General features: G+C 33.4%; 1 protein-coding gene and 2 pseudogenes across 8 annotated transcripts in view; all 3 read left to right on the top strand.

Moving 5' to 3' along the window:
- Window positions 1-27,872, top strand: part of DENND4A (DENN domain containing 4A) — a 106,543-nt gene that overhangs the window by 35,059 nt on the left and 43,612 nt on the right. For all 8 annotated transcript variants that reach the window (XM_037054159.1, XM_037054165.1, XM_037054164.1 and 5 more), the window contains exons 5-14: window positions 4,588-4,837; window positions 9,918-9,987; window positions 11,669-11,838; window positions 12,660-12,901; window positions 16,110-16,176; window positions 17,539-17,597; window positions 19,733-19,877; window positions 20,192-20,367; window positions 23,891-23,991; window positions 26,741-26,959. In XM_037054159.1, the coding sequence (XP_036910054.1) occupies window positions 4,588-4,837; window positions 9,918-9,987; window positions 11,669-11,838; window positions 12,660-12,901; window positions 16,110-16,176; window positions 17,539-17,597; window positions 19,733-19,877; window positions 20,192-20,367; window positions 23,891-23,991; window positions 26,741-26,959 (1,499 nt within the window). The remainder of the gene's footprint in view (window positions 1-4,587; window positions 4,838-9,917; window positions 9,988-11,668; window positions 11,839-12,659; window positions 12,902-16,109; window positions 16,177-17,538; window positions 17,598-19,732; window positions 19,878-20,191; window positions 20,368-23,890; window positions 23,992-26,740; window positions 26,960-27,872) is intronic.
- LOC118992683 (uncharacterized) lies at window positions 9,633-9,700 on the top strand (annotated as a pseudogene).
- Window positions 25,510-25,638, top strand: LOC118992678 (uncharacterized; annotated as a pseudogene).

Here is a 27,872-nt window from a genome sequence, read left to right as displayed (position 1 = left end):
TACGGCCATCCAGTTGTCCCAGCACTGTTTGCTGAAGAGAATATTCTTCCCCCATTTAAAAAAATAATTGCCCATAGACTTATGGGTTTATTTCTGGACCCTCTCAGTTCTCTCCCATTTGTCTACGTGTCCATCCTTATGCCAGTTCTACACAGTTTTGAAACTGTGGATTTGTAGTCAGTATTTACGTTGAAATGGAAGTATTCCAACATTGTTCTTTTTCAAGATTGTTTTGGCTATTCTGGGTCTCTTCAATTTTCATATGTATCTTAGTATCTGCTTGTCAATTTTTGTAAATTGGGGTTCTTTTAAAGAGAAATATATGTGTATTTTACATATATGTAAAAGAGGATTATATAAATGTAAAACTACATAATTTTTTTATGAAAGAGGAAAAATTTTAAAGGTAGAAAACTAAGATTCTCATGGGAAAACTGAAAGGAAAAAACAAAGGAAGGCTGGGAGTGCCTTCAAAATAGACGAAGATTTGATAAGAAATGAATATTAGCTTAACTTACAATATTTTGGTTAAAAATAAGAAACATATTGACAACCCTACTGATGTCACCAGAGGGGCTATAAAAGTCCCATCTCCTAACATGTTAACTCTGAAAGAGGATATGTAGTCATGTTTACTAACACCTTAGGGAAGACAAGATGAATATTCTGCTTTTAAAATTCTGTCATGTAATGGCTGATATCAAAAAGTTACATTAAAAATCAGTCTTTCTTCTGTTAAGTCATGAATTAATTGCAATAGTTTTAAGCTGATTGCAGAACAGCTGCTCTGTTGCTTCATACAAAGTTTACGTATTTAGTCAATGGCTTGGGAAAGTAAGCCGGCTGTTAGAACTTGTCTTCAAAAGATTAGGTAAGTCGTTCTTGTGACCACTGACTATCATCAGAATTTTAGCTTGTGGATTAAATGAAGGCAACATCACAGACTCTCATTTGAGTGTTGGAGTTCCCTATAGTAAATATGAGGAATTTTTCAAGCATAAGAAGGATTCTCTGATAGGAAAGGACTTGAACTAGAATGACTAAACTGACCACTCTGATAGCTCTCCTTACGTATTTGTAATTGTGAGGATTATATTATTCTTGCCTTCAAAATCTTGCAGTTTATTTGTTTTTATTATCTTTTATTTTTTTCAATTATAGTTAACATTTAGTTTATTTTGTATTAGTTTCAGGTGTCAGTAGAGTGGTTACACAATCATATACTTTACAAGGTGGTCCCCTGGATATTTCCAGTAACCATGTGGCACCATACATAGTTATCACAATGATATTTATTATATTTCCTGTGCTGTACTTTACGTCCTCATGAATACTTTGTAAATGCCAACCTGTACTTCTCAATCCCTTGACCTTTTTCACCCGGTCCCTCAACCCCTCCTCCACTCTGGCAACCATCAGTCGGTTTCTGTATATATGAGTCTCTATTTTGTTTGTTTGTATTTACATTGTTCTTTAAATTCCACACACACATGAAATCATATGGTATTTGTCTTTCTTTGGCTGACTTATTTCACTTAATATAAAACCTCTAGGTCCATCCATTCTGTTGTAAATGGGTAAGATTTCATTCTTTTTTAAGGCTGGGTAATATTCATTTGTATATAAGTACCACAGCTTTTTCATCCATTCGTCTACTCATGGGCAGAAGTAGTATCACTGGTTCATAAGGCTCTCCTATGTTTAATATTTGGGTCAACCTCCAGACTGTTGTTCACAGTGACTGCACCAGTCTGCATTCCCAACCAGTAGTGCACGAGGGTTTCCTTTTCTTCATGTTGATGGTAACACTTGTTTCTTGAAATTTGTTGATGACAGCCATTCTGATAGGTGTGAGGTGATGTCCTGTTGTGGTTTTAATTTTTATTTCTCTGATGATTCATGACGTTGAGCATCTTATCACATGTCTATTGGCCTCTCTAAGATTTTAGAGATTTTAAAAAACCTCTCTGAGATTTTACTGCTTATATTTTCTTGTAGGACTTCTATGGTTTCAAGTCTTAAATTTAAGTCTTTAATCCATTTCGAGTTTATTCTTGTATATGCTATAAAAAAGTGGTCATTTTTTTTTTGCATGTATCTGTCCAATATTGCCAACATCATTTATTAAAAAGACTATCCTTACCCCATTGTATGTTCTTGACTCCTTTGTCAGATATTAATTGACCATATAAGTATGGTGTTATTTCTGGGCTCTCTGTTGTGTTTCGTTGATCTATATGTTTTTATGCCAATACTATGCTGTTTTGATTACTTTAGCCTTGTAGTATAGTTTCATATCAGGTAGTGTGGTACCTCCAACTTTGTTCTTTCTCGGCATTGCAGGGGCTATTTGGGGTCTTTTGTAGTTCTATATACATTTTTGGAAAATCTGTTCTAGTTCTGTGAAATACACCTTTGGTATTTTGATAGGAATTGTGTTGAATCCATAGATTGCCTTGGGAGGCATGTACATTTTAATGATGTTAATTCTTCCTGTCCATGAACACAGTATATGCTTCCATTTATTCATATCTTCTTCAGTTTCTTTCTTCAGTGTCTTATAATTTTTTGAGTACAGGTGTTTTACATCCTTGATTAAACTTATTCCTAGGTATTATTTTTATGCAGTTGTAAATGGGATTGTTTTCTTAGTTTCTCTTTCTGATAGCTGGTGTATAAAAATACAATTGATTTCTGTATATTTATTTTGTAGACTTAAAAGCTTACAATTTGGACAAGAAATGTTATCTAACAATATAAAAATTAAAAAATAGCCCTGGCTGGCATAGCTCGGTGGATTGAGCGCAGGCCTGCAAACCAAAGTGTCGCTGGTTCGATTCCCATTCAGAGCATGTGCCTGGGTTGCAGACCAGGTCCCCAGTATAGGGCACATGAGAGGCAACCATGCATTGGTGTTTCTCTCGCTCTCTTTCTCCCTCCCTTCCCCTCGCTCTAAAAATAAATAAATAAAATCTTTAAAAATAAAAAATAGTAATGCAAAATATCTACAACAGCACAATATCTGATTAAAGAAAATAGGTATCTTATGTATCACATGTTTATATTCTACATCTTTTAAGAATTTGAATAAACAGTGGTTTGTTTTTCTGTTGTGTTTTTATTTTCTTATTTTTAATTGAACATCTGTGTAACAGGCACTTATTGGAGATCTGACTTACACTCTCATCTAATTTTCTCAAGATCCTATGAGTTATATTTTTAAAATTTTAAAGCTGAGTAGTATAAGGCTCAAAGATTAAGTAACTGCCTAAGATGCAATGGTCGGTAACACGTGGTGGGAATTTGAATTCAGATGTGTCTAATTTCTGTCTGTTACAGTGCCTTTTTTCAGATTAAAAAACAACACAAAAAAATCAAAAGGAGGAGCAAGAATAAGCAATTAAGCTAACAATAGGATAAACATAGTTGCTATGATTAAACATTTAATTTGCTCTAAATATTCAAAATAAAATACTGAAAAAATGTCTTTGTTGACAGGACAAAAAGGGAAATTAAATATTATATTAAATTACCCTGACCGATTTGGTTCAGTTGCTTGGACATCATCCTACAAAGCAAAATGTCACTGGTTCGATTTCTGGTCAGGGCACATGCCTAAGTTGCAGCTGGGTACTCAGGATGTGTAGGAGAGGCAACTAACTGATCAATGTTTCTCTCTTTCTCTCCCCCTTCCTCTCCTCCAAAATCAATAAACATATCCTCATAGCTAAGGTTTAGAAAAAAAATAATTTGACCAATTTCTGGCACTAAATTTTCTTTGTACAATATGATTTTACAAAAAGGAATACTGGGGATGTTGGGGACATTGCCTGTTAGAACAGTTTCTATAGCAAAAACATTTAATATAGTAGACCTTCAATTATTTTTGAATGATGCAAAGGACTTAGTTTAAAGTCAAATCGGTGAAATCTGTGAAAGAATAAACTGTTATTCAAACATGACATTTTCTTTGTGTCCCCAAGAACTTTAAGTATAGTATTTAGGAGACTTGAGGATGGATGCCTGGACTGCCCTTATGAAAAGCCTATGATTTTACCATAATAAAGAAGAAGGGGGAAAAACAAACCTATGTCGTTCACCCATAATTTTGAGTTTATTTTCTTTTTTGAAAGCCTAAACTTATCTCCTAAACCTGAGGGGGAGGTATTGGAAGTAAAATTGTACGAGCAGGTCCTGTACCTTCTGGTTAAGGAGCCTTTTTAAAATTGTGATTTTGGCTACAATACAAAATTGCTTTTTATCAAGAGGATGCTTGGTTTTAGAGACAAAATAAATAAATCCATTAAAGGGAATTCTAAAGCAAGTACCTTTGCCCTAAATTGTTGATATCCTGTGGTTTATGTCAACAAACACAACGTTTAATCCGGATTTTTCCTACATTACTTAAATTTTAGATAGAAAAAACAGTTATCTTTTAATTTTACATGGGACTGTGCAGTTCAAACTTGCAGTAAGATTGGAATCTCTGCTACATTTAAGGATCCATTCATGATACCTGATAATATTACCTTCCATATCTCAGGGTGCTTTGTGTTTATGTATTAATTTACTTTATTTATTTTATAGAGTTTTGTATGACTGGAAAGAAAGATTGAAACAGGGCTGTGAAATTATTCAGAGTACTCCCTATGGACGCCCTGCAAATATTAGCGGCAGTACCTCATCACAGAAGATTTATATCACTTACCGAAGAGCTTCTGAAAACATGACTCAGAATACCTTGGCTGTCACAGACATATGTATTATTATACCAAGTAAAGGAGAAGGTCCACCACACACATTCTGCAAAGTCGACAAGAATCTCAATAACAGTATGGTAAGTGACTCTGGTGCTGATAAAATTAGCCACTGACGAAAATGACCATAACCTAAAATCTTTGTTTGGAAAACAGCATAGCATAATTACTGAAGTAAAAATATGTTTTTAAAGATGTTGGATATTTTATGTTTAGGAAAGTTCTTTTGTTGTACTTTATACAAAAAGCGTTTTTATTTTAATTTTTTAAGAATTTCCTCCTTACTGAAAAAGTAGTGCACTAGCCAGGGTTAACCCCTCCCTCCATTTGTGCACTAGATCCCATACACTACTCAGCTATTTGAGTACACAGCTTCAGCAATTCTTCTTTCTTACTTTTTTGAATCATCCATTTTTCTCTCTATTGGATTATTTTCTCCAACATGCCCACCGTGTTTCTCCCATGTTTACAGAATTTGACCCCTTTCTTCTCCTCCATCTATAGCCCCATTTTGTTGTTCTTCTTTATAATAAAATTTCTCAAAAGAGTTAACTGTGTTCTGTCCCCTTCCTCACTTTGACTTTTCAGTTAGACTTTTGTCTCCACCATTCTACCAAGATTGCTCATGTTGAATCAAATGATCAGTTCTTCATCTTATTTTCAGTGAGTTTTGACATAGATGACCACTTCTTCTTTCTTGAAACAATTGCAAGAAGAGAAGATGTATTCTTTTTCTACGTACTGTTTTTCCTGCTACCTCACCACTCTTTCCTTTTCTGCCCTTGCTGATTCCTTCCCATCTCCCTAACCTCTACACAATGGAACGCCCCAAGGGTTAGTTAGTCTGCAGGCTAGCTTTATCTTTACCAGCTAAACTCACACCCTTGATGATCCCAATATAAGCCGTGTATGAATGACTTCTAAATGTATCTGTCTACTGGATTTCTAAATCAGGAGGAAAAGAAAACCAATCTAATGGACAGGAAGAAATATGTGTTGAATTTTTTCTCCAGTTCCTAGGTGATTTTTGTGCCAGGCTTATAGCTTTGGCCTCAAAAGAACCTCTTCTAGCTCTCCACTGCCCATTAAGCTTATATACAGAAAAAGTTTCAAGAATTATTCGTTTTTAAACTTTGAACCATTAGCATTAAATAATTTGGATTTGATTGATTTTTAATAGAATCATATTATTTTAGAGCTGGAAGAAAAAAGAATGATCATGTGATACAAAAATATAAATATTTATAGTTGAGGATACAGCTAACTTTTGGCAAATTTGAGACTCCTCAGTTTTTGAATTATTGAGACTATTTTCTTCATACTCTATGCAAATGACCCTACAGCCAACATACTCAATGGGCAAAAACTAAAAGTGTTTCTCCTAAGATCAGGAAAAAGACAAGGATGTCCACTTTCACCAATCTTTTTCAACATAGTACTGGAAGACCTAGCCACAGCAATCAGACAAGAAGAAATAAAAGGCATCCAGATTGGAAAGGAGGAATTAAAATTGTCATCATTTGCAGATGACATGCTATTATTCATAGAAAGCCCTAAAGACTCCACAAAAAAACTGTTAGATTTCAAAAGTGAATTTAGCAAAGTAGCAGGATACAAAAATAATATCCAGAAATTAAAACAATCTCATTTACCACTGCAACAAAAAAAATAAAGTACCTAGGAATAAACTTAACCAAGGAAGTAAAAAGACCTGCACTCAGAAAACTAGAGGACATTGAAGAAATAGAGGAAGATAAAAACTAGTGGAAGCATGTACTATGTTCATGGATTGGAAGAATTAACATCACACTCTATGTAATGCCTCTTGTTTTGCAGCCCTTCAAAAATGCCAGTATTTATTAACTTTATTTTTGTTGTTCACACTATCACAGATGTCCCCATTCTCCCCATTTGCCCACCTTCACCCAGTCCCCACCCCCTCTTCCATCTGGCCATCACCACACTGTTACTTGTGTCTATGGGTTATGCATATATGTTCTTTGGCTAATCCCTTTACCTTCTTTAGCAAGTTTATTTAGAAAAGTAGAGTTATTAACAAAGCAAATAATTAAATCATATACCTAATTCCTGAATAAAAAAAGCATCTGAAGGTGTGTTTTTGTCATGGCAAATCATAATATGGATAGTTTATAAGTTAAACATTTAAAGTATTTTTAAAACATGTCTCCTCCTACTTTTTTGTGTGTGTGGCTGAACCTTGTATGTGAAAAATATTTAGAAAATCCTCTTGTAGTTTTGATGTGATGGCTAATTTTCTCCAGAGCCCCATAATTTTTACTATATCTCTGGACATCTGTTTTTCATTTTAAAATAATCCTTTTGGTTTCCTCCATATCCAAATGGTCATATAGTTTCCTTTTTATCATCACAAAGGTTATCATTGAAGGTTTTTTACCTTCACAAAATTTGGCTTATTGGGAACTATACTTGGGACTTTTCAATAGAGAGCCCTTTATTTATTTATAATTTTTGAAATCACCCAATAAACTAAAAGTTCAGTTTGATCTACACTCATATTATCTATGTACTTGACTTTTACATATCCACTCTTTTGATACAAAAATACTAAAACATTTACAAAAATAAAATTCTAACACAACAATGAACTGTCCTAAGGATGATTTAACAATTGATCTCCTGGAGACACAGAAAAAATATTTAAGAAAGCAAGAAAAGTTTCTAGATGAGGAGCCAGTTTATTGAATCATTGTTTATAATGGCAAAAAGAAAAAAGGAAACAACCTAAGTGTCCATTAGTAGGGGGAATGGGCAAAATAAACATTCACTCATTAATGGAATACTATCCAGTAGTTTAGATCAAGAAATTAGATTAACTTCACTGATTCTCAAGAACATATAGATGAATAAAAAATAAACCATAAAAGTGTATATTCAGCATATCATCATTTATGTAAAATTTATTTATTTATATTTTAACAAATTTTTATTGTTATTCTATTGCAGTTGTCCCAACTTTTCCCCTTTGCTCTCATTTATGTAAAATTTAAAATGCACAAAACAATAATGCATACTTATAGGTGTGTATATTTGTATAGTAGAAATATTTTAAATGCATGTAAGTGATATGCACTGGCTTTAGATTTAGTGGTTAACTCCAGAGACCAGAAAGGAGTGGAAGATAAGGCTTTAGCTAAACCTGTAACTTTTTGGTTTTCTATAAATTAAAATAACTGAGGCCAATATGGTAAATTGTTAACATTTGTTAAATCTTGGTGGTAAGTGGGTATTTGTTGTAGTAGTCTCTAATATTTAAAAAGTATTTCTTAAAGGAAGGTTATTTTCTCTATATATTTGTCTTCAGTGGTATGGATCTGTTCTTATGTACTGGTTTATGTGTCCTGTCTCATGCAGCACATATTTTTAAATCGTTTTTACATAAAAGGCACTGTTTTAAGTGCTACAGATATAGTATTGAACAAAGCAAAGCCCTTGCCGTCTTGGAACTTATATTTTAGTGCTGAGAGGCAGGTAATAAATAAGAAAATACACAATATGCCAAAGGTGGTCAGTCTGTGCAGGGAAGAAAAGCGAGATAGAGGTGATAAGGAGGACTGGGAAGAGTAGAGGAAGGCTTGTTATTTCATTTAAGGTGATGAAATAATAAAGTGACATTTGAGTTGATACTGAAAGGAGGTAAGGACATGTGCTATGTGCATATATCTATCACCACCTAATGTCAAGTGGTGACATCTCCATTTTAGATCTCTTGCCTTAGCTGCATTTGACTCTTCACTTGCGAGTCTAATAGATGTTTCAAACTTAACATGTCTAAAACTGAAGTCCTTTTCTTTACCCCCAAATCTGCTTTACCCAGTCCTCTTCATCTCGGTTTCAGTTGGGACTAGAACATTGAGTTGTTTGGGAGTAGCAGTTATTTAAAACCATAGAACTAAATGTCTGAGATCATTTAGAGACAGTAAAGCAAAGAAGAGATCACATTTAATGATCAGGAAGAGAGAGTGGATGCTAACGAGGAGACTGAGAGGTAGCCAGAGATGTGGTGGGGAGGGGCCAGGAGGGTATGGTGCCTCAAAGCCAGGAAAAGAAAATGTTTCAGGAAGGGAGTCATTGGTGCTATCAAAATCTGCTGAGAGGCTGAATAAAATGAAGATGGAATCAACTATTAGATTTGGCATCTTTAAAGGTGTTCTTTTAAGGAATGGTGAAATTAAAACCTCTTTTGGAGCAGATTAAGGAGAAAATGAGATACAAGGAAATAGATATGGCAAATTACTACTCTTGAATTTTTATATAAAGAGCTGTTGAAAAATCTGGCAATATCTGAAAGGGGTTATGGAATCAAAAGGAAGGTAAACACACATTAGTAGATATTTTCTGGTTTATCCTTTCTTTCCAAATTTTGGATTTAGAATAAAGTCTAAATTGTTGTGGCATAGTTTTTTTAAGTATATTTTATTGATTATGCTATTACAGTCATCCCATGTCTTTTATCCCCTTTAGCTCTGTCCACCCTGTACTCCTTCCTCCCGCATTCCCCCTCTCAGTTCATGTCCATGGGTTGTACATACAAGTTCTTTGGCTTTTCCATTTCCTGTACTATTCTTAACCTCTCCCTGTCTATTTTGTACCTACCCATTATGCTTCTTAGTCCCTGTACCTTCTTCCCTATTCTCCCCCCTCCACCTCCCCACTGATAACGCTCCACGTGTTCTCCATTTCTGTGATTCTGTTCCTGTTCTAATTGTTTGCTTAGTTTGTTTTTGTTTTTTAGGTTCAGTTGTTGATAGTTGTGAGATTGTTGTCATTTTACTTTTCATAGTTTTTGATTCTCTTCTTTTTCTTCAATTAAGTCTCTTTAACATTTCATATAATAAGACTATACTTTCAGGGATCATTTCTATAGTTTGTTATTAATTTGGTTTTAAAGGGACAAATTTTTATGTTATTGCTGTTACAAGGAAAAAATAAGTTAATTTTTACTTCTGAAAGAAAAGTGGGCAGTAACTCCAATAAAATACTCCCAAAATAACCAACTGAAAAATAGCTAACAGAGAGTAATCTTCTATATCTTAGATAATACATAACAGAAAGATCAGAAAGATTTCATTTTATTAAGTTGCTACCTTTTAAAAATAATATTTTCTTTTTTTAATTCAGTGGGGATCAGCAGTATACCTATGTTATAAAAAATCGGTGGCAAAGACTAACACTATATCTTACAAAGCTGGTAAGTATAATTTTTCATGGGATACTTAATATGTAAATGTATTATGGGGACCAATAATACTAAAGAAAATAAACAAAACTCATGTTACAGTGCATTAGTGTCAGGACTGGGACTGCAGCCCATATTTTTTAATTCTGTTTTCATCCATAAATTTATTGGGTGCTTAATGGAAGATAAATATTAGAAAGAAGGGTTTTTAAAAACATTTGGTTTAAATAAATAACTAATAAGTAGAAGTTAGTTCTCTTTAAGTTTATAAATCAGTAGAAAATGTGGGAAAGTATTTTCCAGTTAAATAAATGTTTCTTTAATATTTATTATCAAATTTAGTGAAATCTGTAGTTCATGTATAATTGTTTCATAATAATCTAAAATATTATAAACTAATTTGTGATTTTATAATACATAGCTGAGAATTTCAATTGCCAGAAACCTCAAAATATTAAACATACTGATCTTATTTGCAAGAGAGCAGATTCAGCCTTTTAACTAATACAGTTTTAAAATTGGTGTCCTAGACTTTTACCTTTCTGTTCTACCTTTGATTTTTCAGGATCTATAATCCATCACTATTTCTGAACTACTTAAAGCCTGTACTTTTGCCTCATGACTTGAAAGAGTAGTGGACAATTACCTGTAGACCCTCATGGGATCTACTGGCTAGCCAGCATATGATTAGAGAATTTAGAACTGCCTTGTACTTTAGTATATCTAGTTCATCTAACTTGTAGATGAGAAAACCAGTCTTATAGATACATGATTTGTCCCATATCACTTAGATATTAGTGGCAGACCAACCACAGGTATTCCTAGTTATCATTTTGTTTTTATGGTCATATCTAGTGATGGTTTCCACTTGAATTTTACTGTTCAAGTTCAGGGCAGCTATATTCTGTTTCTAGTCCCACAAGATCCAGTACAAGACTCTGCTGGAGGATGTGTCCAATAGAAGATTCCTGGACCACTTTGTAGACCAGTCATTCAACATGAAAGCATAGGCCACTTGAAACTTTATCTTCATATAATTTGGGGTTGTTTAGAAGCTGGGATTGAGTTGATACTATTCTGAAAGTACTGTAAAGGCAAATAGATTAATCTTCTATTTTTATAAGTATATTTCTTGTATTTGTGCTAGAAGTTACGTATGTAATCCTATGGAATATTTATTTTAATGTATAAAAACCCCTGAGGGAAAGTTATTGAGAGCTGATGAAGTGGATATATGCAGATACATATTTAAAAATAGTATATTCATATACTTTAAAATAGTGTGACCACAAACTGAATTTTGGGGTATGTGTGTATTTATCTATATTTCTTTAAGATAATCTTTTCTGCATGCTTTTCTTGGCCTTTCTGGATGAAGCTTGATAAATATTAAGCAGTTAATATCAATAGTTATAATGTTGGAGGATTAAAATCTGTATGAATCCTTCTGAGCCATTCAGTTATTTGGTGAACATACAGGGTAGGGCAAAAGTAGGTTTATAGTTGTTCTTATGGAAAATAATACAAGAATAATGTCTGTTTGACATACTCATAACTATGAATTTACATTTGCATCACCCTGTATATGTAATGTTTTGAACTTTGATATGTGTTAAAGTATTTCAGCATCATTCAAATTATGAGCACTAAAATTCAAGAGATGATAACCTGGTATTTACTGTCATTTTCACAGGTCTGATTTGTAGATATCCTCAAGAAGATTATGAGTCATTCTCACTTCCAGAATCTGTTCCCCTATTTTGTTTACCAATGGGTGCAACAATTGAATGTTGGCCTCCAAATAGCAAATATCCTCTCCCTGTATTTTCTACATTTGTGTTAACTGGAGCCTCAGCTGAAAAGGTACTATGTGTTTTAACAAATTATATCAGTAAATTCCGTGTACATTTTTTATTTAAGTTTTATATAATGCAAGGAACAGAAGGAAAAAATAACTGGTTAAACGGAATCTATTATACATACCTCTTTCATTTGGTAACTATACCAGGGACATAGGAAAAGAGAATTTTTATTCTGTTCCATATACTCGAATGCTTTCTTGTAAATGTGGTCAATGATTTTTTACTGATCAAATGATGATCCTTCATTGCTTTATTTTCTGTGATATTAAAGCTTTGAAAGTAATGCAAAAGACATTATTAAATATTTAATGCTATTCAGAATCATAGACTATCATAGTTGGAAGGGACCTTGGAAAATATCTAGTTTGACATTTTCATTTTATAGATTGAGAAACTGAGGTACAGAGAAATTCAGTGAATTGCCTGAAGATGGATTTTGTATTTCATTGTCTAAGATTGTCTTACTGTCTACCTAATAATAGTTCTTAATCATTTTCTTATAGAGAATATTGACACAATTTCTTTCATTCTTCATAAAACAAATGCAATTTAATTGAAACACATTTTTAAAAAAAATAAAAAGATACGAGAGTAGCAATTATGTAGTTTTCTAATTTTATTTCAATTTTTAATATACTTTAAAAAAGCAAAGAATGATGTCTGTTCACTACCATGTTCCTGGTACCTGGCATTTTGCCTGACTCATATAATGGATCATTGTGGCCTGGCCCATAAGGGCTCATTCATTACATACTTAACTAGTGATATGATTTGAATAAATGATATAAGGTATATTTAGTAAACATATTACTTTGTTTCCAGGTCTATGGTGCTGCTATTCAGTTTTATGAACCATATCCTGAGGAGAATCTCACAGAAAAACAGAGAGTCCTTTTGGGTTTAGCATCATCGGCAGATGGGAAGTCTGACAGTTCCAGAACAGTTCACACTAGCAAGTGCATCTGTCTTCTTTCTCACTGGCCTTTTTTTGATGCATTCAGGAAATTTCTGACTTTTTTGTATCGTTATTCCATCTCTGGGCCTCATGTCCTTCCAATTGAGAAGTAAGTTAGAAGCCTTCCTGGTTCAAAATTTGGCAGATCTTTCCATTATGTGTGGTACATTTGTACTGGTAATTTAATTACACTGGTAAATTTTATGTGGAAACTAGGTTTGTCAGGAGTTATTTGGAAAAAAGAATTTGCTTTTTTTAATCAGAAATATTTTTCTGTTATACTTTTACAGTTGTTTTAGATAAATTTATCTCTAACAAAATTAATTGTTTCATTTTTTAATGTTCTTGTGAAATTTGGAGATTCTAATTGGAATTTTAAAAATTGTTTTGTAATTCTTATTTTACATATAATTTGGGTTTATTATGAACCTTTAAAAATATTTCTTACTATGTTTAGCTATCATGAATTTAAAGGAAAAATTAGTAAGTGCATTCTGTATTCTTTTTAAAATTTTAGTGATTTACTTTAAAATTATTCAAGCTGAATAATGTTTCATGCAGTAAGATCTGATGCAAACGAGATCTAAATTATCTCCATTGTCTGACTATTGCTTACTTATACCATGTATCACTTAGGCTCTTTTGTATTCTTAGGCAGAATTCCCTGACTCTAATGACAATTGGAAAGTGATAGAATTAAGAACATTTGGTGTACAGGACTACTCTTTAATTTTTCTTGGCACTTTTATATTCTCAGTGTCTGATACAGCAGTTCTCAAATCTTTTGGTCTCAAGACCCTTTTATACTCTAAAAACCAAGGATCCCCCAAAGACCTTTTATATTATATGTTATATTTGTTGATATTTACTATAATAGAAATTAAAACTGAAAACTTTAAAAATATTTACTATTTTTAAAAACAACTTATTATATGTTAATGTAAACATCTTTTTTTGGAAAAAATAATTGTTTTCCAAAACAAAAAAAAATAGTGAGAAGAATGACATTATTTTACATTTTTACAAATCTAATGTCTGGATTAATTGAGCACAGGTAAGTTCTCATATGTGCTTCTGTATTTAATCTGTTGTGATATGTTGTTTGGGTTGAAGTATATGAACCTGGCCTCACACAGGTAAGTAGGTGGAAGAGGGAGGGCATTTGGATAGTGTTTACAGAAACTTGTAGATTTTCCTTTTTGTCCCGGACTTGTGGACTTTATCATAGGGATTGGCAGACATTTGGTCCTGTCCAAAGCATCCATGGAGACATTTTGTCCACATTGACCCAACCACCTAGTCCCATGTGCCACATTACCAGCTAGGTTGTTGAGGTGAAAATGGTCATTATTAACAGCATAGCCACAACACAATTATTAGATCAATAAAATTCAGTAGTGTTTTTTAATGTATTAATCCTATAAACCAAAAGCATAAATAATGTTATGGGTGTAGGTGTTTTTGACCAGACCAAATATCAAGGACAGTTTGTCATTGGCCCATAAGGGCTCATTCATTAAATACTTAACTAGTGATATGATTTTAATAAATGATATAAGGTATATTTAGTAATATATCTTATATTATTTATATCATAATATACTAAATATACCTTATATCATTTATATGATATAAGGTATATTTAGTATATGCTCTTGGACATTTTTCATAGAGGCAAATATTAAGGACCTTCCGGCATGGACCAAACGTTGCTGTGGACTAATGGTACAGGTGCTTTTCTTCAGGACAGCCATCACACTGCTACGCAGAGCAGAAGTGCTTTATGCATGCTTCCCCTTTCATCACACAGATTATTTTTTAAATGTACACGGTCAAAATTTAACAAAATTAATAATATTTATTGGTCGATCAAAGACATTCTTAAGTGAAACTGAATACAATGACTACGAGTACAGTTTGGTGCCTTGATTCATATTGAGATGCCAGCAGTTTTAGCCACAATGGTTTTGCACCATCAGTGCAAATACCAACAGTGGAAAAGGCAAACGAAATCTTATTGACCTTGCAGATCCTCCATGAATGGATCTTGGAGATCTTTAGATGTTCATGGATCGCACTTTGTTTTCTGCTGTTATAAACACTTTAGATAATTCAAGCAAATGTGTGTCCTCGGGAACCCATTCACCTTATCTTCTTTTCTTAGGTTATGAGTACCTTCACGGTGTAAAGTGGTAGTAGTACCTGCCTTTTTAATAATCCCCATAATTTCTGGCAGTGTTATACATAGCACGCAGTCAAAACATGTTTGTAAAATTGATAAATTTTGAAATTATCCATTTGAAATTATCCATTTGAAATTATCCCACTTCTGAAACCAAATGATTTTGAAATAATGTTTAAAACTAATGCAGAAATAAAATAACTTTTTCCTTAAAAAAAGAGAGAAAGAAAAGATTTTTTACTATTGTTGCCTTTTTTCTTTTCCATAGTGTTCAAAACAAAACACATCAATCTGGCTTTTTATCCATTTTCTTCTGGGAAAACCCCCCATAAAATCAGCAATAGGATTTTTAACCTATTATTAATAGAAAGTACAGGTACACCTCAAAGATATTGCAAGTTCCATTTGAGACCACTTTAATAAAGCGAGTATTGCAGTAAAGTGAGTTGTGATCTTTTTACTGGTGGGGGGTCTTACATTTAGTTTGTAAAAAACATAACATCTATAAAGTGCAGTAAAAAAAAGCTCAGTGAAAAAAGAGACTGTCTGTATATTCATTTTAGAGACAGTTAAACTCTTCCATTTTTCTGGAGCAGTCCAAATAGTGTTTCATTTTTCAAATATGAGCAGTTGACTAAAACATATATTACAAATGTACAAATTAGCTTCTTTGTTAATGTCCACAACTCTGATATGTTGTATATTATCTACTTAGAGAGAGGTAAAACTTAAAATGGCTTTTGAGGTAACATAACAAAAACATTTAACATAAAGATCATTTGCCCCATCAAAGCTGCTTGTCCCTAAATTCAGTTACTTCTCATATTAATTGTTCACATTCAACATAAAGATTGTTGAATCTTTATTGAATCAATAAACAGTCTCTTTTTTCACATAAAGATCGTTGAATGTGAATAACAATTAATATGAGAAGTAACTGAATTTAGGGACAAGCAGCTTTGATGGGACAAATGATACTTAGTTGTTTGTTCACCTGTTTTCATAGTAGCAAGGATGTAGAAATTTCAGGTTCGCAGAGCTTTAGACTTAACTTGAATTTGTGGAGACGTGTTGACCTTTGTAGCATATTGCACTCACTTTGGAATCAATTGGCTTTTTGTTGTTTGTTTTTAAGGCATATTTCTCATTTTATGCACAAAGTTCCTTTCCCATCTCCTCAGAGACCACGAATTTTAGTTCAGGTAAGATTTTTTTTTTTAATGTAAATGCCCTGTTGAACGCAAATTGGCTCTATCAACATGTAATAAGAGTAACAGTTTTAAATGGGGGGGGCGGGGCAGGGATCAAATAAGATCAAAAGAGAGCAAGATGCTGTTTCATTTTGGAGTTTAGGCCCTTATTGTCTTATTAACTGCCTCTTGGATGACTAATTTTTCTCCCTTAAATAAAGGGTTGCAGAGTTTAAGAAGGAGGGGGCAGTAGACATTTTGAACACACAAAAAGGAACTTCTTTCTTTAAATTTGTTCTAGGTATTTGAAAGTTCCTCTGTGGCTTTGGCCTTTATTCCCTGAACTAAGTATATGAGAAAATATAGAAGTAAAAGTTGTGTGTTTTCATGTACTTCAGGAAGGAATGCTCTTATCTTTGTGATGGGGCAATTTTAAAATGAACATAAATTATTTTCTCCATCACTTTCCCCAGTTGACTGTATCTTTCCTCTTTTGTTCATATTTTTTCTACTTTTACTCTTGAATGTAAGTTTCTGCTTATTTAATCATCATTTGTGAAGTGATTTGTATATGACAATATTTTCATGTAATATCACTCTTTTTTGTATATTTATCACATCCCTTAATGGCGTATTATTCAAAATTAGAAATCATTTGCAAACAGATATTTACAAATTTGTGAAAACCTGCATAAATTTGAACATGTGGAAAAAATAATTGCATTATTATATTGATACAGATAAAATGTCTAGAAAAATATCATTTCATAAGTTTCAAAATCAGTCTGCATATTTTTATATCATCCCTGCCTTACTTCTTTGTATTTAGTGCCAGAATATATATAGCACACTCAGTTTGAATACACATAAAAGATTTGTTTTATAGCAGGAGTTGGCAAATTTTTTTCTGTTGGGGACCGAACAGTAAATGTTTCTGTGTTTGTAGGCCACACTATCTCTGTTTACACTGCTCAGCTCTGCTGTTACTGCACAAAAGCAGCTAGGGGTAACATGCAAATGATGAGTTCCAATTAAACTTAACATAAACACAGGTGGCCTGTGGATTCACCCTGGAGGCCATAGGTTTGCTAACTCTGATTTTATGCTATTAAATGAATAATTTAGTCTTTTGTTACATATGTGTTAAAATGGCATCAGGAAAACGCTGAGGAACAGAAGAAGCATAGAGGGTGTAGAATAGAAGAGTTAGTAGTCAGAAGAGGTCGGCGATCAGGACATAATTTTCAGGATCTTAGTACATGGTTACGTAATGAATGAATATATTGAAACTTCATCATCATTAGTCTGTGTGTTTTTACCAAAGAGGTGTTTCAAAGTTTGTATTTCAGATACTTTATTTTAAATCTCTTCCAGTTATCACCACATGATAATCTGATTCTCAGTCAGCCTGTTTCTTCTCCTCTTCCACTAAGGCAAGTGAAACTTCATTTCTGTTTGTTTCTCTAAATCTAGTGTGAGCTAAAGTAACATTCAAATATTTTCTCTTTCCTAGGTAAAATTTCAAATGTTGATGGAATATTTCTCATTTTACAGTTTCTTTTTTTTTAATGAAGTTTCTTTTTTTTTAAAGATTTTATTTATTTATTTATCTTTAGAGAGGAAGGAGAGAGGGAGAGAAACATCAATGTATGGTTGCCTTTCGTGGGTCCCCTGCTGGGAGTTGGCCTGTAGGGAACTGGCCTGCAACCCAGGCATGTGCCCTGACTGGGAACCGAACCGTGATCCTCTGATTCTCAGGCCCGCGCTCAATCCACTGAGCTACACCAGCCAGGGCTTAACAGTTTCTTATCTAAATTTCTTTTACTTAGTGTTTAGAGTAACATGCATTAAAAAAAGAGTTTTACAGTTTGGTATTTTATGTATCCATTTGTTATCATCAAGTACTATTACATCATAGGTACATATGGATGTAGATTATGAAAAGTTATTTTTAGTTTTAAATATCCTCTGAAGAACATTCAAATGCAATTAAGTTTCAATTTAACCACAAAAGATGGTCATAAATATTAAACAATGGGATAGAACGATGTACTTTATCACCATAAAATTTCAGAGACATTATTAAATGTTTTTTATGGTATCATTTCTTAAAGTTTAATTAGCTGTATATAAGTTTTCTAGCAGAGAAATAGTTACAATATCATTAAGCTATTCTGTAGCATATACCTAAGGGATACTAGGGGTGCTATCTTTGACATTCATTTTGTAAGAATTGCAGATTATTTCATCACTAGGTCTCAGCCCAGAGTGACCAGTGTTTTCTTAACCTTTGTTTAAGCTAGAAATACTAAGACTATGTAGAAACGATTCTAAATTACCCAAGGGCCTTTTTTGTTAATGGCTTCATTGGTATATAATTCACATACTATACAATTCACCCAATTAAATTATACAGTTCACTGGTATATTCACAGAGGTATGCAACTAACACTATAATCAAGTATACAACACTTCCATCTCTCAAAAAAGAAGCCTTATATGCTTTTGCAGTTTACCTTCCCTATTTTTCCCATCCCTACACACACAGATGACACATTTCCCCTCGACCCTTGGCAACAATTAGTCTGCTTTCTGTCTCTACAGATTTGCCTATTCTGAACATTTCATGTAATGGAATCGTACAATATTTGGCCTTTTGTGTTTAGCTTCTTTCATCTAACATAATGTTTCCAAAGTTCATCCGTGTTGTAGTGTGTGTCAGTACTTCATTTCTGTTTATGTACAACAAATATTTCAGTATATGAATATACTACATTTTATTTATCCACTCATCTGTCGATGGCCATTTTGGCTACTATGAATAATGCTGCTATGAACATGCATAAGTGATTTGGGTTTTTTTGACATATGTTTTCATTTCTCCAAGAGACTTTTGTTACTAGTTTTGCTTTATTTTTAAAAACATTAATTCAGTGAAGCCAGGTATTTAGCATTATATAGACAAAATACTGGTCGGCTTACTGGATTATTTACTTCATCAATCCAGTATTTTGTTACCACACAGAGCATCTGAGTTTGGGTTATAAGTCTGCTTTGTGTGTGTGTGTCACTTGGGAGCTCTTGATTGCATATCACTGTTATCATTACAATATGAAGTATTGTCTGCTCATTAATCTAAATTTTAACATGTGTTTTTACTTTAAGGTGGGCCAGAAAGTCATGTAATTTTTCTGATTATTCCAGTGGAAGATGAGCCAAAACCTTCATTAAAGGATTTGTTTTCAATCAAAGCATTCCTCTTTTAAATTAAATTCTTTATTTGGACATTATTTATATGGTAGATCTTTCTATGTAAAAGAAAGCAGATGACTTTTTATTTTCCATATTGAATACAATACAGAACTGAACGATTTTAGAACCTCATAAAACGTCATTGTTTTCATAGTGTGTTTCTGAGGCAGTATTTTCTCTACATACGATCAGCTATCACATTTAAAGTTGAATATACAATACAAATCCTATCCTAGGCCTGAACTTCTTTTCTATTATTTTGGGTAATGAGATCATTGGATCTTTCCTAATTACATATTTTCGTTTGGATTGACAGTGGTGGCAAGTTTTCAACACTACTTCAGAATTTAGGCCCTGAAAACGCCGTGACGCTGCTGGTGTTCGCGGTAACAGAACACAAGATTCTCATTCATTCCTTACGGCCTTCGGTGCTTACCAGTGTGACAGAAGCACTAGTGTCTGTGAGTATTGCAGTTCTTAATGTGAAAACGTACAATTCAAAGCCATTTCAATGCTTAACTAAAACTCAGAGTGTAATGAATTTTCATGTTGTGAAAACAATCTTTTTTCCAATTTTTTTATTTAATTACTTTTCAAGTACAGTTTTCTGACAATCTAAATTTTCTGAACATTGACACGAGTTATAATTACTTAATTGATTTTCAAGCATTAGACTTTAGGTAAAAATATTTAAAACACATTTTTATGTGCCTGCTGATAAATTATGCTTCAGTGTCAAAAAGCTAAATATTCTCCTATCTTTTGTTTATCCAAGATGATATTCCCTTTCCACTGGCCATGCCCATATGTTCCTCTCTGCCCACTGGCTTTAGCTGATGTCTTGAGTGCACCATGTCCATTCATAGTAGGAATTGACTCGAGATACTTTGATCTCTATGACCCTCCACCAGATGTGAGTTGTGTTGACCTCGATACCAACACCATTTCTCAGTAAGTATGTGTTAGTGAGTCTGCACCCAATAATTTACTTCATAATGTATGTAGTTGTTTATTTTGGGAATGCTTATTAGAATTTTCCTTTAGCTATATTGTTTTGTGTTTGAAATTATTACCATCTTTCAATCAGCTCTTACTATACTTCAGTGGGATAGATTTAGGGCCTTGGAGAAGGTTTTATTGGAAGAAAATGTACCTTTCATCCTTAGTTTTTAAAGTACTTAAGAAACATTATAAATTTATACTTACCAAGAAATTTAGCAGAAGGGAAATTGAGATTAGAAAATGTTTATTTCCCTTTAGTCAGATGAGTATGGGTGAAACACAAATTGAATTGAAATATTATTCCTTGATTAACATTTCATACCTATTTCTAGTGTAGTGTAATACTATTAGAATACTCATTCTTCATAGCAAAATGAATGTAATGTTTTTAAATTTTAAATAACTTTTATACATAATTGTTTTCCTTTTATACCCTAGGAGTGTAAGGATTTTATGTTTCCCTCTTTTAATGGAATAATATTTAAGTTCTACTGCTGGAGCTCTATATTCATAGCTTTTTTTGTTAGTCCTTACCCAAGGATATATTGATTGATTTTAGAAAGAGAGGAAAGGAGAGGGAGGGAGGGAAGTAGGGAAGGGAGGTGGGGAGGCAAGAAAAAGAAAAGAGAGAAGAGAGAAGCATCGATGTGAGAGAGAAATGGCGGTTGTTCGCCTCCTGTACTCGCCAGCCAGGAATCAAACCTGCCCCCCTTGGTGTTTGGGACAGTACTCCAACCACAGAGCCACCCAGCCACAGCCGCTTATACCTTTTTTTATAATTAAATGTTTCTCTTCTATCCCTTATTTTCAGTTTAATCAAACTTATGCAATTTAGGGAAGAGGAAATTGAAGCAGTGACCACACTGAATCCACAGAACGTACTTAAAATAACTACAAGTTAGTCTGTCAGTAAAGCCCAAAAGCTAGTGTGCCTTTTAAGAACTTAAAAATGTATATGTGAAATAGGTTTTTCTTTGTTTTAAAATATGCATATTATATTAGAGCCTCTTAATTTAATTTTGAAATCTTACATTAATTCTAGTTTTGTCATATGTCAAAACCTCAGATACCTAAAAAAAGAGCTTAGCAAAAAAATAGTTTTCTATTATGAAGCGTGTATGCTGTCAAAAGGCTTTTATCCAGAGAAAGCCTAACCAAGAATATGTGGGATGTACTTTGTGCATAAAAGCCATTTTGTACATGGGATTGATAGAGTCAAAGATTCTTTACCAGGAATATTTAATTCTTTAAATGTTAAAGTAATATTTTTTCCTTGCCAGTTGTTAATGTTACATGACATGAAGTTTTTAAAAATCGAAATAAAGAGTGGTAAATGAGTATATGCTGTATTTATTATTGTAATAAATTACATTTCCCTCTTTTTGTTCTTTCCCTCAGCTTATTAAAAACAGTTTTAATTACTATTTTTCTTTCTGTTTGATCACTGAGTTAAACAATGAAAGAAACATGGGTAATTTCACTCATCAGTATTCTTCCTTCTTGACATCACTCACCATCCTGACAAACCTGGGAAGGGTCTAACCGATTCAACTAACAACTTTCTACCTTCCTTCATCCAGAATTTCTGGAGCCCCAACCTGATTTGAAAGAAAAACAAATTCTGAGTATGAGAGTTTTGGTTTTCTTTTTCCCTCTCTGATTCTTAGATACCTATAATACAGAAATGCCAAGAAATTTCTAAAGAAAGGGAAATTATCATCTGATATGCACTAGGCTTTCAGCTGTCTGCATAGCCTAAGTTGTCTCCTATTATGCTGTGCCTGTGACAGATAAGACAAAGCTTAGATTTTAATTTATTAAAAGCCACATAACTTGTACTGCCAGAACTGGTTTTAGAAACCATCACTGACTGACTGTAAACTAATACATTTACCACTAATTGTTGGCTATTTATGTAATAGTAATATTGTAAATGATGTTACCACTAATAACAATGCGGAAGATTATCACAGATCCCAACCCAGGTACTAAATAAAACTGTCCTACTCAGCCAAGTTGTGAAGTGATCAAGGGTAAGAGAAGGAAGTTAACTACTTGAATAAATAATTAGATGTGATGAAATGATAAGATATTTTTCATTCACTTATGCTACAGACTTATCTTGAATACCTGTTTTTGCTAGGCATTGGGAGTAAAAATACAAACCAAGTAATACCCCCTTTTCTTAAATGGCTCATAATCTAGTCCAGCAAGGCAGAGTGCGGACCGTGCATCAGGCACAGTGGGAGTGCTGTGTCGCAAAGTTTTACCACGAAAACAGCGTCAATAGTATTTCTACGTTCTTGCTGTAAAGTAGGATTCCATGCTCCTGGTCACATTGTAACTCAAACCTTCACAGGAGGACATCTGCAACTTGACCGTGTCCTATCAGTATTTTTATTTTCATTTGTGAAAAGATAGGATGGGTTCCAAGACAGTTCTCTGTCAGGTTTAGCTTTTCCATCTACTCTTTTTTATTTTTTTAGTTTTTCAAAGTGATATTTGCCCTTTTTTTTCTGTGGCAAGTTTAGGGAACATTGAAAAAAAAGTTCAGCAAGTCTCACCACACTTGTGCAGTTATTGTCTTTGATGGTTAGAATGTGATACTTACTTTTCTTCCCCTTTTCTGTACATTTTTCAGGTTTTCTGAAATGAGTATTCATTGCTGTAGAAATAGGGGGAAAAAGATCTAATAAAGAATGGAATAAGCAACACTATAGCTAGGCCCAAAACCTTTCTGGTGTTTTATCAGAAAACACCTACCACATAGAAGTGGAAAGAAAAACTGTGTTGTCCTAATTGTACTAAAGGAGGTTATGGAAATGTGTCGTAGAAACAAAGATACCACTTTCGAGCACGTGTCCTCCTTTGTGGTTATAAAAGTGTTTTGGATTGTTGTAGTTTATTCAGTTAGTTTAATAGAGATTATTTATTTTCTGAAAGAAACAAAAATAAATTCCACTTTCAGGGAATTAAGAAACAATATTTAAATGTAGCAAAGTATTTTGATAAGCTCATTGAATGAGTTTCTCTGCAGTGCTACCTTAGAGTCTGTAACAACAACAAAACCCACCTGGTGAGTCTTCCCAGTATGTAGGTATCTAAAGAATCTTAAATGGAATTTAAGAGTGATGACCACCATGTCAAGTTTGGTAGTGATTAGCATGACTCCAATACAAGTACAATTTACTCAGTACCAACGTAATTACACATTTTTAGCTATATTTAATGCAAGGTTTCACCCTTATACAAATTAATATCCAAAATTTTAAATATTTTAAATATTCAACATCTCAATTTACCCCAGTAGTATTTTTCTCCTGTTAACTAGAATATTTTTGTGTTTTATTTTTTGTTTAATGTGTTTCCTATTTTTCCTTTCTAATATATATTAAGTACATACTTCCCCTCCTTCCCCCACCCCCCAAAATGTCCATCTAACCAATATATTATTTTTGCCATTTAATCTCAGAACTGGTGACAAGAAAAATGTACCCTGGAAGATACTCCCAAAGAAACCTTGTAAAAATCTGATGAACACACTGAATAATTTGCATCAGCAATTGGCAAAATGTAAGTGTCTAACTTAATTAGAGAGAGTGATTTAATCTGAGAAGAGGACTCCAGTTACTTTTCCTTATTTGTAAAGAAATAATGTTTATCTAAAGGAAAGCATTTTGCAATCTTAAAGGCAAATGAGCATTTGCTTTTTTTGTTAAAAAAAAAGCAAAAATGAAAAATTTGTTAGAAGCTGAATGGGAGATTTATAAAATTTATTTTTGATACTACGTTTTTATAGAACCAATTGAGAATAAGAAAATTTTTAAAAAAGGGTAAGGCAGTTATTTAATTTTACCATTACTGAAATGCAGGGGGAGAAAAGAATTTCTACTTGTATACTTCCTTCATACATGGAATAGAAAGTCAGTTTTGAAAATCTAATACAGATGGTTTAAACTACATTAGAAAATGCTGATTTCCAATGGGGTGAGAGCTAGGTCATATGCTTTTCACCTTCAGGGGATCTTAATACTGTGTTTACGTCAAATTGCTGAGAGCATTAGGAAGTTAATAAAAATGAAAATTGATTATGATATGAAATAGTTCAGTAAAAAGCTTATGTAAGAGTATATTGACAGTGACCCAGAATTACTAAGAAGTAAATCTTCATTTATCTAATCCTCTAGATATTTTATAACAACAGTCCATTCAGGGCCCATAATTTAATACTTATGGTATGAGAAATGGTCATTAATTGTGTAGTGATATTTGAGGTTCTCATTTATGTATTAAGTGAAATATAAACATAGGGGGTGACTTACATCCTTGGGGGTTTAAGTTGCCTGCAGTGCATGTGGAAGTAGAAATGAAAGACAATGTTTACAAAGTAAATCTCACCACAGGTAGATAATTTGGAAGTGGCTCAAAAATATTGGGATGTTTTCAAGAAATGATATCAAATGTTTAAATTTTATCTTGTAGAACAAATAAGTTCTTATGGAGTTTTATTTAAGCTACCCAGTTAAACTGCTTTCCAAAAGTACATGCACTTCTTTTGAATAGCTGAGAAGCCCAGCAGCTTTTGTAACAACATTTAAATATTATTAAAATGAGTGAAATAGCCCAGCTAGCTCAATTGAAGAGCAGAATCTTAAAACTTAAAACTATAGACTTTTAAACAATACTAATAGTTGAGGAAACTTTTAAACAATACTAATAGTTGAGGATTGTATAACACTTTATACCTTCAGAGCACTTTCACATACATTCTTTTATCTTTGCAACTGCGAGATGAGGATAATAAGGTTGAGAGAGGTAAAGTACCTTCTTTTTTTTTTTAAAGATTTTATTTATTTATCTTTAGAGGGGAAGGGAAGGAGAGAAGGAGAGAAATATCAATGTATGGTTGCCTCTCGTGAGTCCCCTGCTGGGAACTGGCCTGCAACCCAGGCATGTGCCCTGACTGGGAATCGAACCACGATCGTGTGGTTCGCAGGCCTGCGCTCCATCCACTGAGCTACGCCAGCCAGGGTGTAAAGTACCTTCTTAGAGATCATACAGTTGAAGCTAATGATTAAAATATATGCCTCTATCGCTCCTGGGCCTTTTGGCTAAGATCAAGTGTAGTATCTGTTCTTATCAGTTTAAAATGTATGACTCTGTTCTAATGCCCACATTCTTTCTAATAATTCTACTTTTTTTAGACAATAAGAACTCCAAAAGACTCAGATGATTCACTGTTCCTCATATTTTAAAAACTTTTGAAATTTTGAAGCAATCAGACTTTTTTCCCCTGACCCTTTGAGAGTAAATGACCCATCACCTCCAAATGGAATATATATCCTACCAGCAAGTACATTCTCCTACATTGTTACAATGTAACCATGAGAATCAGGAAATTAACATTCAGCATTACTGCCACTCTTGATACTAGATTGAGTTAATTGCTGTAATAATGGTCTTTATAGCAAAAGAATCCATTTCCAAATCAGATGTTGTATTTAGTTTCAAGTCTCTTTAGTATCCTTCACTCTAAACAGTTCCTTAATTTTTTTGTTTATTTTCTTGACATTTTTGAAGATACTATTGTAAAATGGTGCATGATGTGGGTTTGTCTGAGTGTCCTCATGATAAATGTAGATCACGCATCTTTGACAGGAATACTGCAGGAATGACGCTGAGTTCCTTTCATAGCATCCTTACAGATTGAGCACTGTGTCAGTTTGTTCCATTATTGATAAATGTGTTCACTTTGATCACTTGATTAGGTGGTGTCTACCGGGCTCTTTCTCTACTGTAAAGTTACTGTTTTACTACCTAATGGCTTTAGCATGGAATTCTTCAGGAAGAGCAACAGTTGACTTTTATATTTGAATCCCAGAATGTTTCTCCTATAAGCACTTATATTTTTAAGAAAAGAAAGGAAGGACTGTTGTTGTTGTGATCTTCATTTATGAACCCATATATAGTTATTTCAGAACATGAACATTTTTTCTGATGGTAGTCAGATAAACTGGAATTATTTTATATTTAATTTGGATAAAATGTACTCAGCAGAGCCTAAAAAATGATAAGGAAAGCTTTGCTAGGACTTACATATTATGAAGTTATATAAACAAAGATTGAGGTATCTTGAGCCCTTTTGAAAACATAACAAATTTTTTAAAATTTTATTGAGATACAGTTAACATACAATTCTGTATAAGTTTAAAGTGTGTAGCATAATGACCTGACATACATGTACAAAAAATTTATATTGATGCAATTGTAAACATTAATTTTGACAGTTTGGAGAAAACACTTAAACTATATCTCTTCACAGTGCAGCAGAGACCAAGAGATGATGGACTAATGGACTTATCAATGAATGACTATGATTTTAATTCTGGAAAGAGGTTGCACATGATTGATTTGGAAATCCAAGAGGCATTTTTGTATTTCATGGCTTCTATTTTAAAAGGTTATAGGTCATACTTAAGACCACTAACAGGAGCCCCATCTGAAACAGCCACAGATGCAAGCTCTCTTTTTGCCCTACAAGGTGAGTGAATGTGTAGTTTATAGCCATCATATTATTGAGTTTAACCTGATGATTTCATTGCTTTCTGGGTTAATAGCTCATATTTATCAAAAATATATGAGGTCTATCCAGAAAGTAGCCATGTACTATGAAAAATAGAGACATTTATTGAAGAAGTTACAAGGTACAAGAAACATTGTACATAGGACAATGAATGACACCTCAGTCCCCTCCAAAGTAGGCACCTTGGGACCTCCTACAGCTCTTCCAGTCACTGTCATCTGCCCCATTGTATTTTCCTGAATCTCATCACTGGTCTGAAATCTCTTCCCTTTTAAAGATGATTTTAGTTTTGGGATAAGCCAGAAGTCACAGCACCCCAAATCTGGATCTGGGCTGTAGGGAGACTGAATCACCTGGGTGGTTTGAAGTTTTGCCGAAAAACTCTGCATGGATGTGGTGCATGAGTGGGCAAGTTGTCTTAATGAAACTGCTAATCACAGTAGCCCATAGCTGCGGCCTTCTGAATCATCCAAATAGTTTCCACAGAGCAATGTTCAAGTTTAACACAAAATTTGGTGCAGATTCATTGCTGTACTCGCTCAGCCATTTTGAATGTGGCAGCCACACAGTACATATGCTTATTCAATGGCATCTACTGCCCCCACGGACTACTACAGTGAAGTCATCATTGTTCACGCATACACATTCCAGTGTACTCTCCTTGGTTCCCAGGTTACATTAATGTCACACAAACCATTCTTGTTATATTAACAGTGGCCAGACTTTTTTCTGGACAGACCTCTTTATATACCTATTTTGTTCATAATAACTCTGTTAGTAATCCATTTCCATAGGCCTAGTTATTTCTCAGGCACATTCAATGTAATCACATTGGCAACATATGCATAAGGAACTCTTTGAAAAGTACAGA

This window comes from Sturnira hondurensis, unplaced genomic scaffold (genome assembly GCF_014824575.4).
Source record: "Sturnira hondurensis isolate 20B ecotype Veracruz unplaced genomic scaffold, ASM1482457v3 Scaffold0008196, whole genome shotgun sequence".
NCBI classification, from domain to species: Eukaryota; Metazoa; Chordata; class Mammalia; order Chiroptera; family Phyllostomidae; genus Sturnira; species Sturnira hondurensis.
Note: the sequence above shows the minus strand (reverse complement) of the source record. Positions and strands in the feature narration are given on the sequence as shown.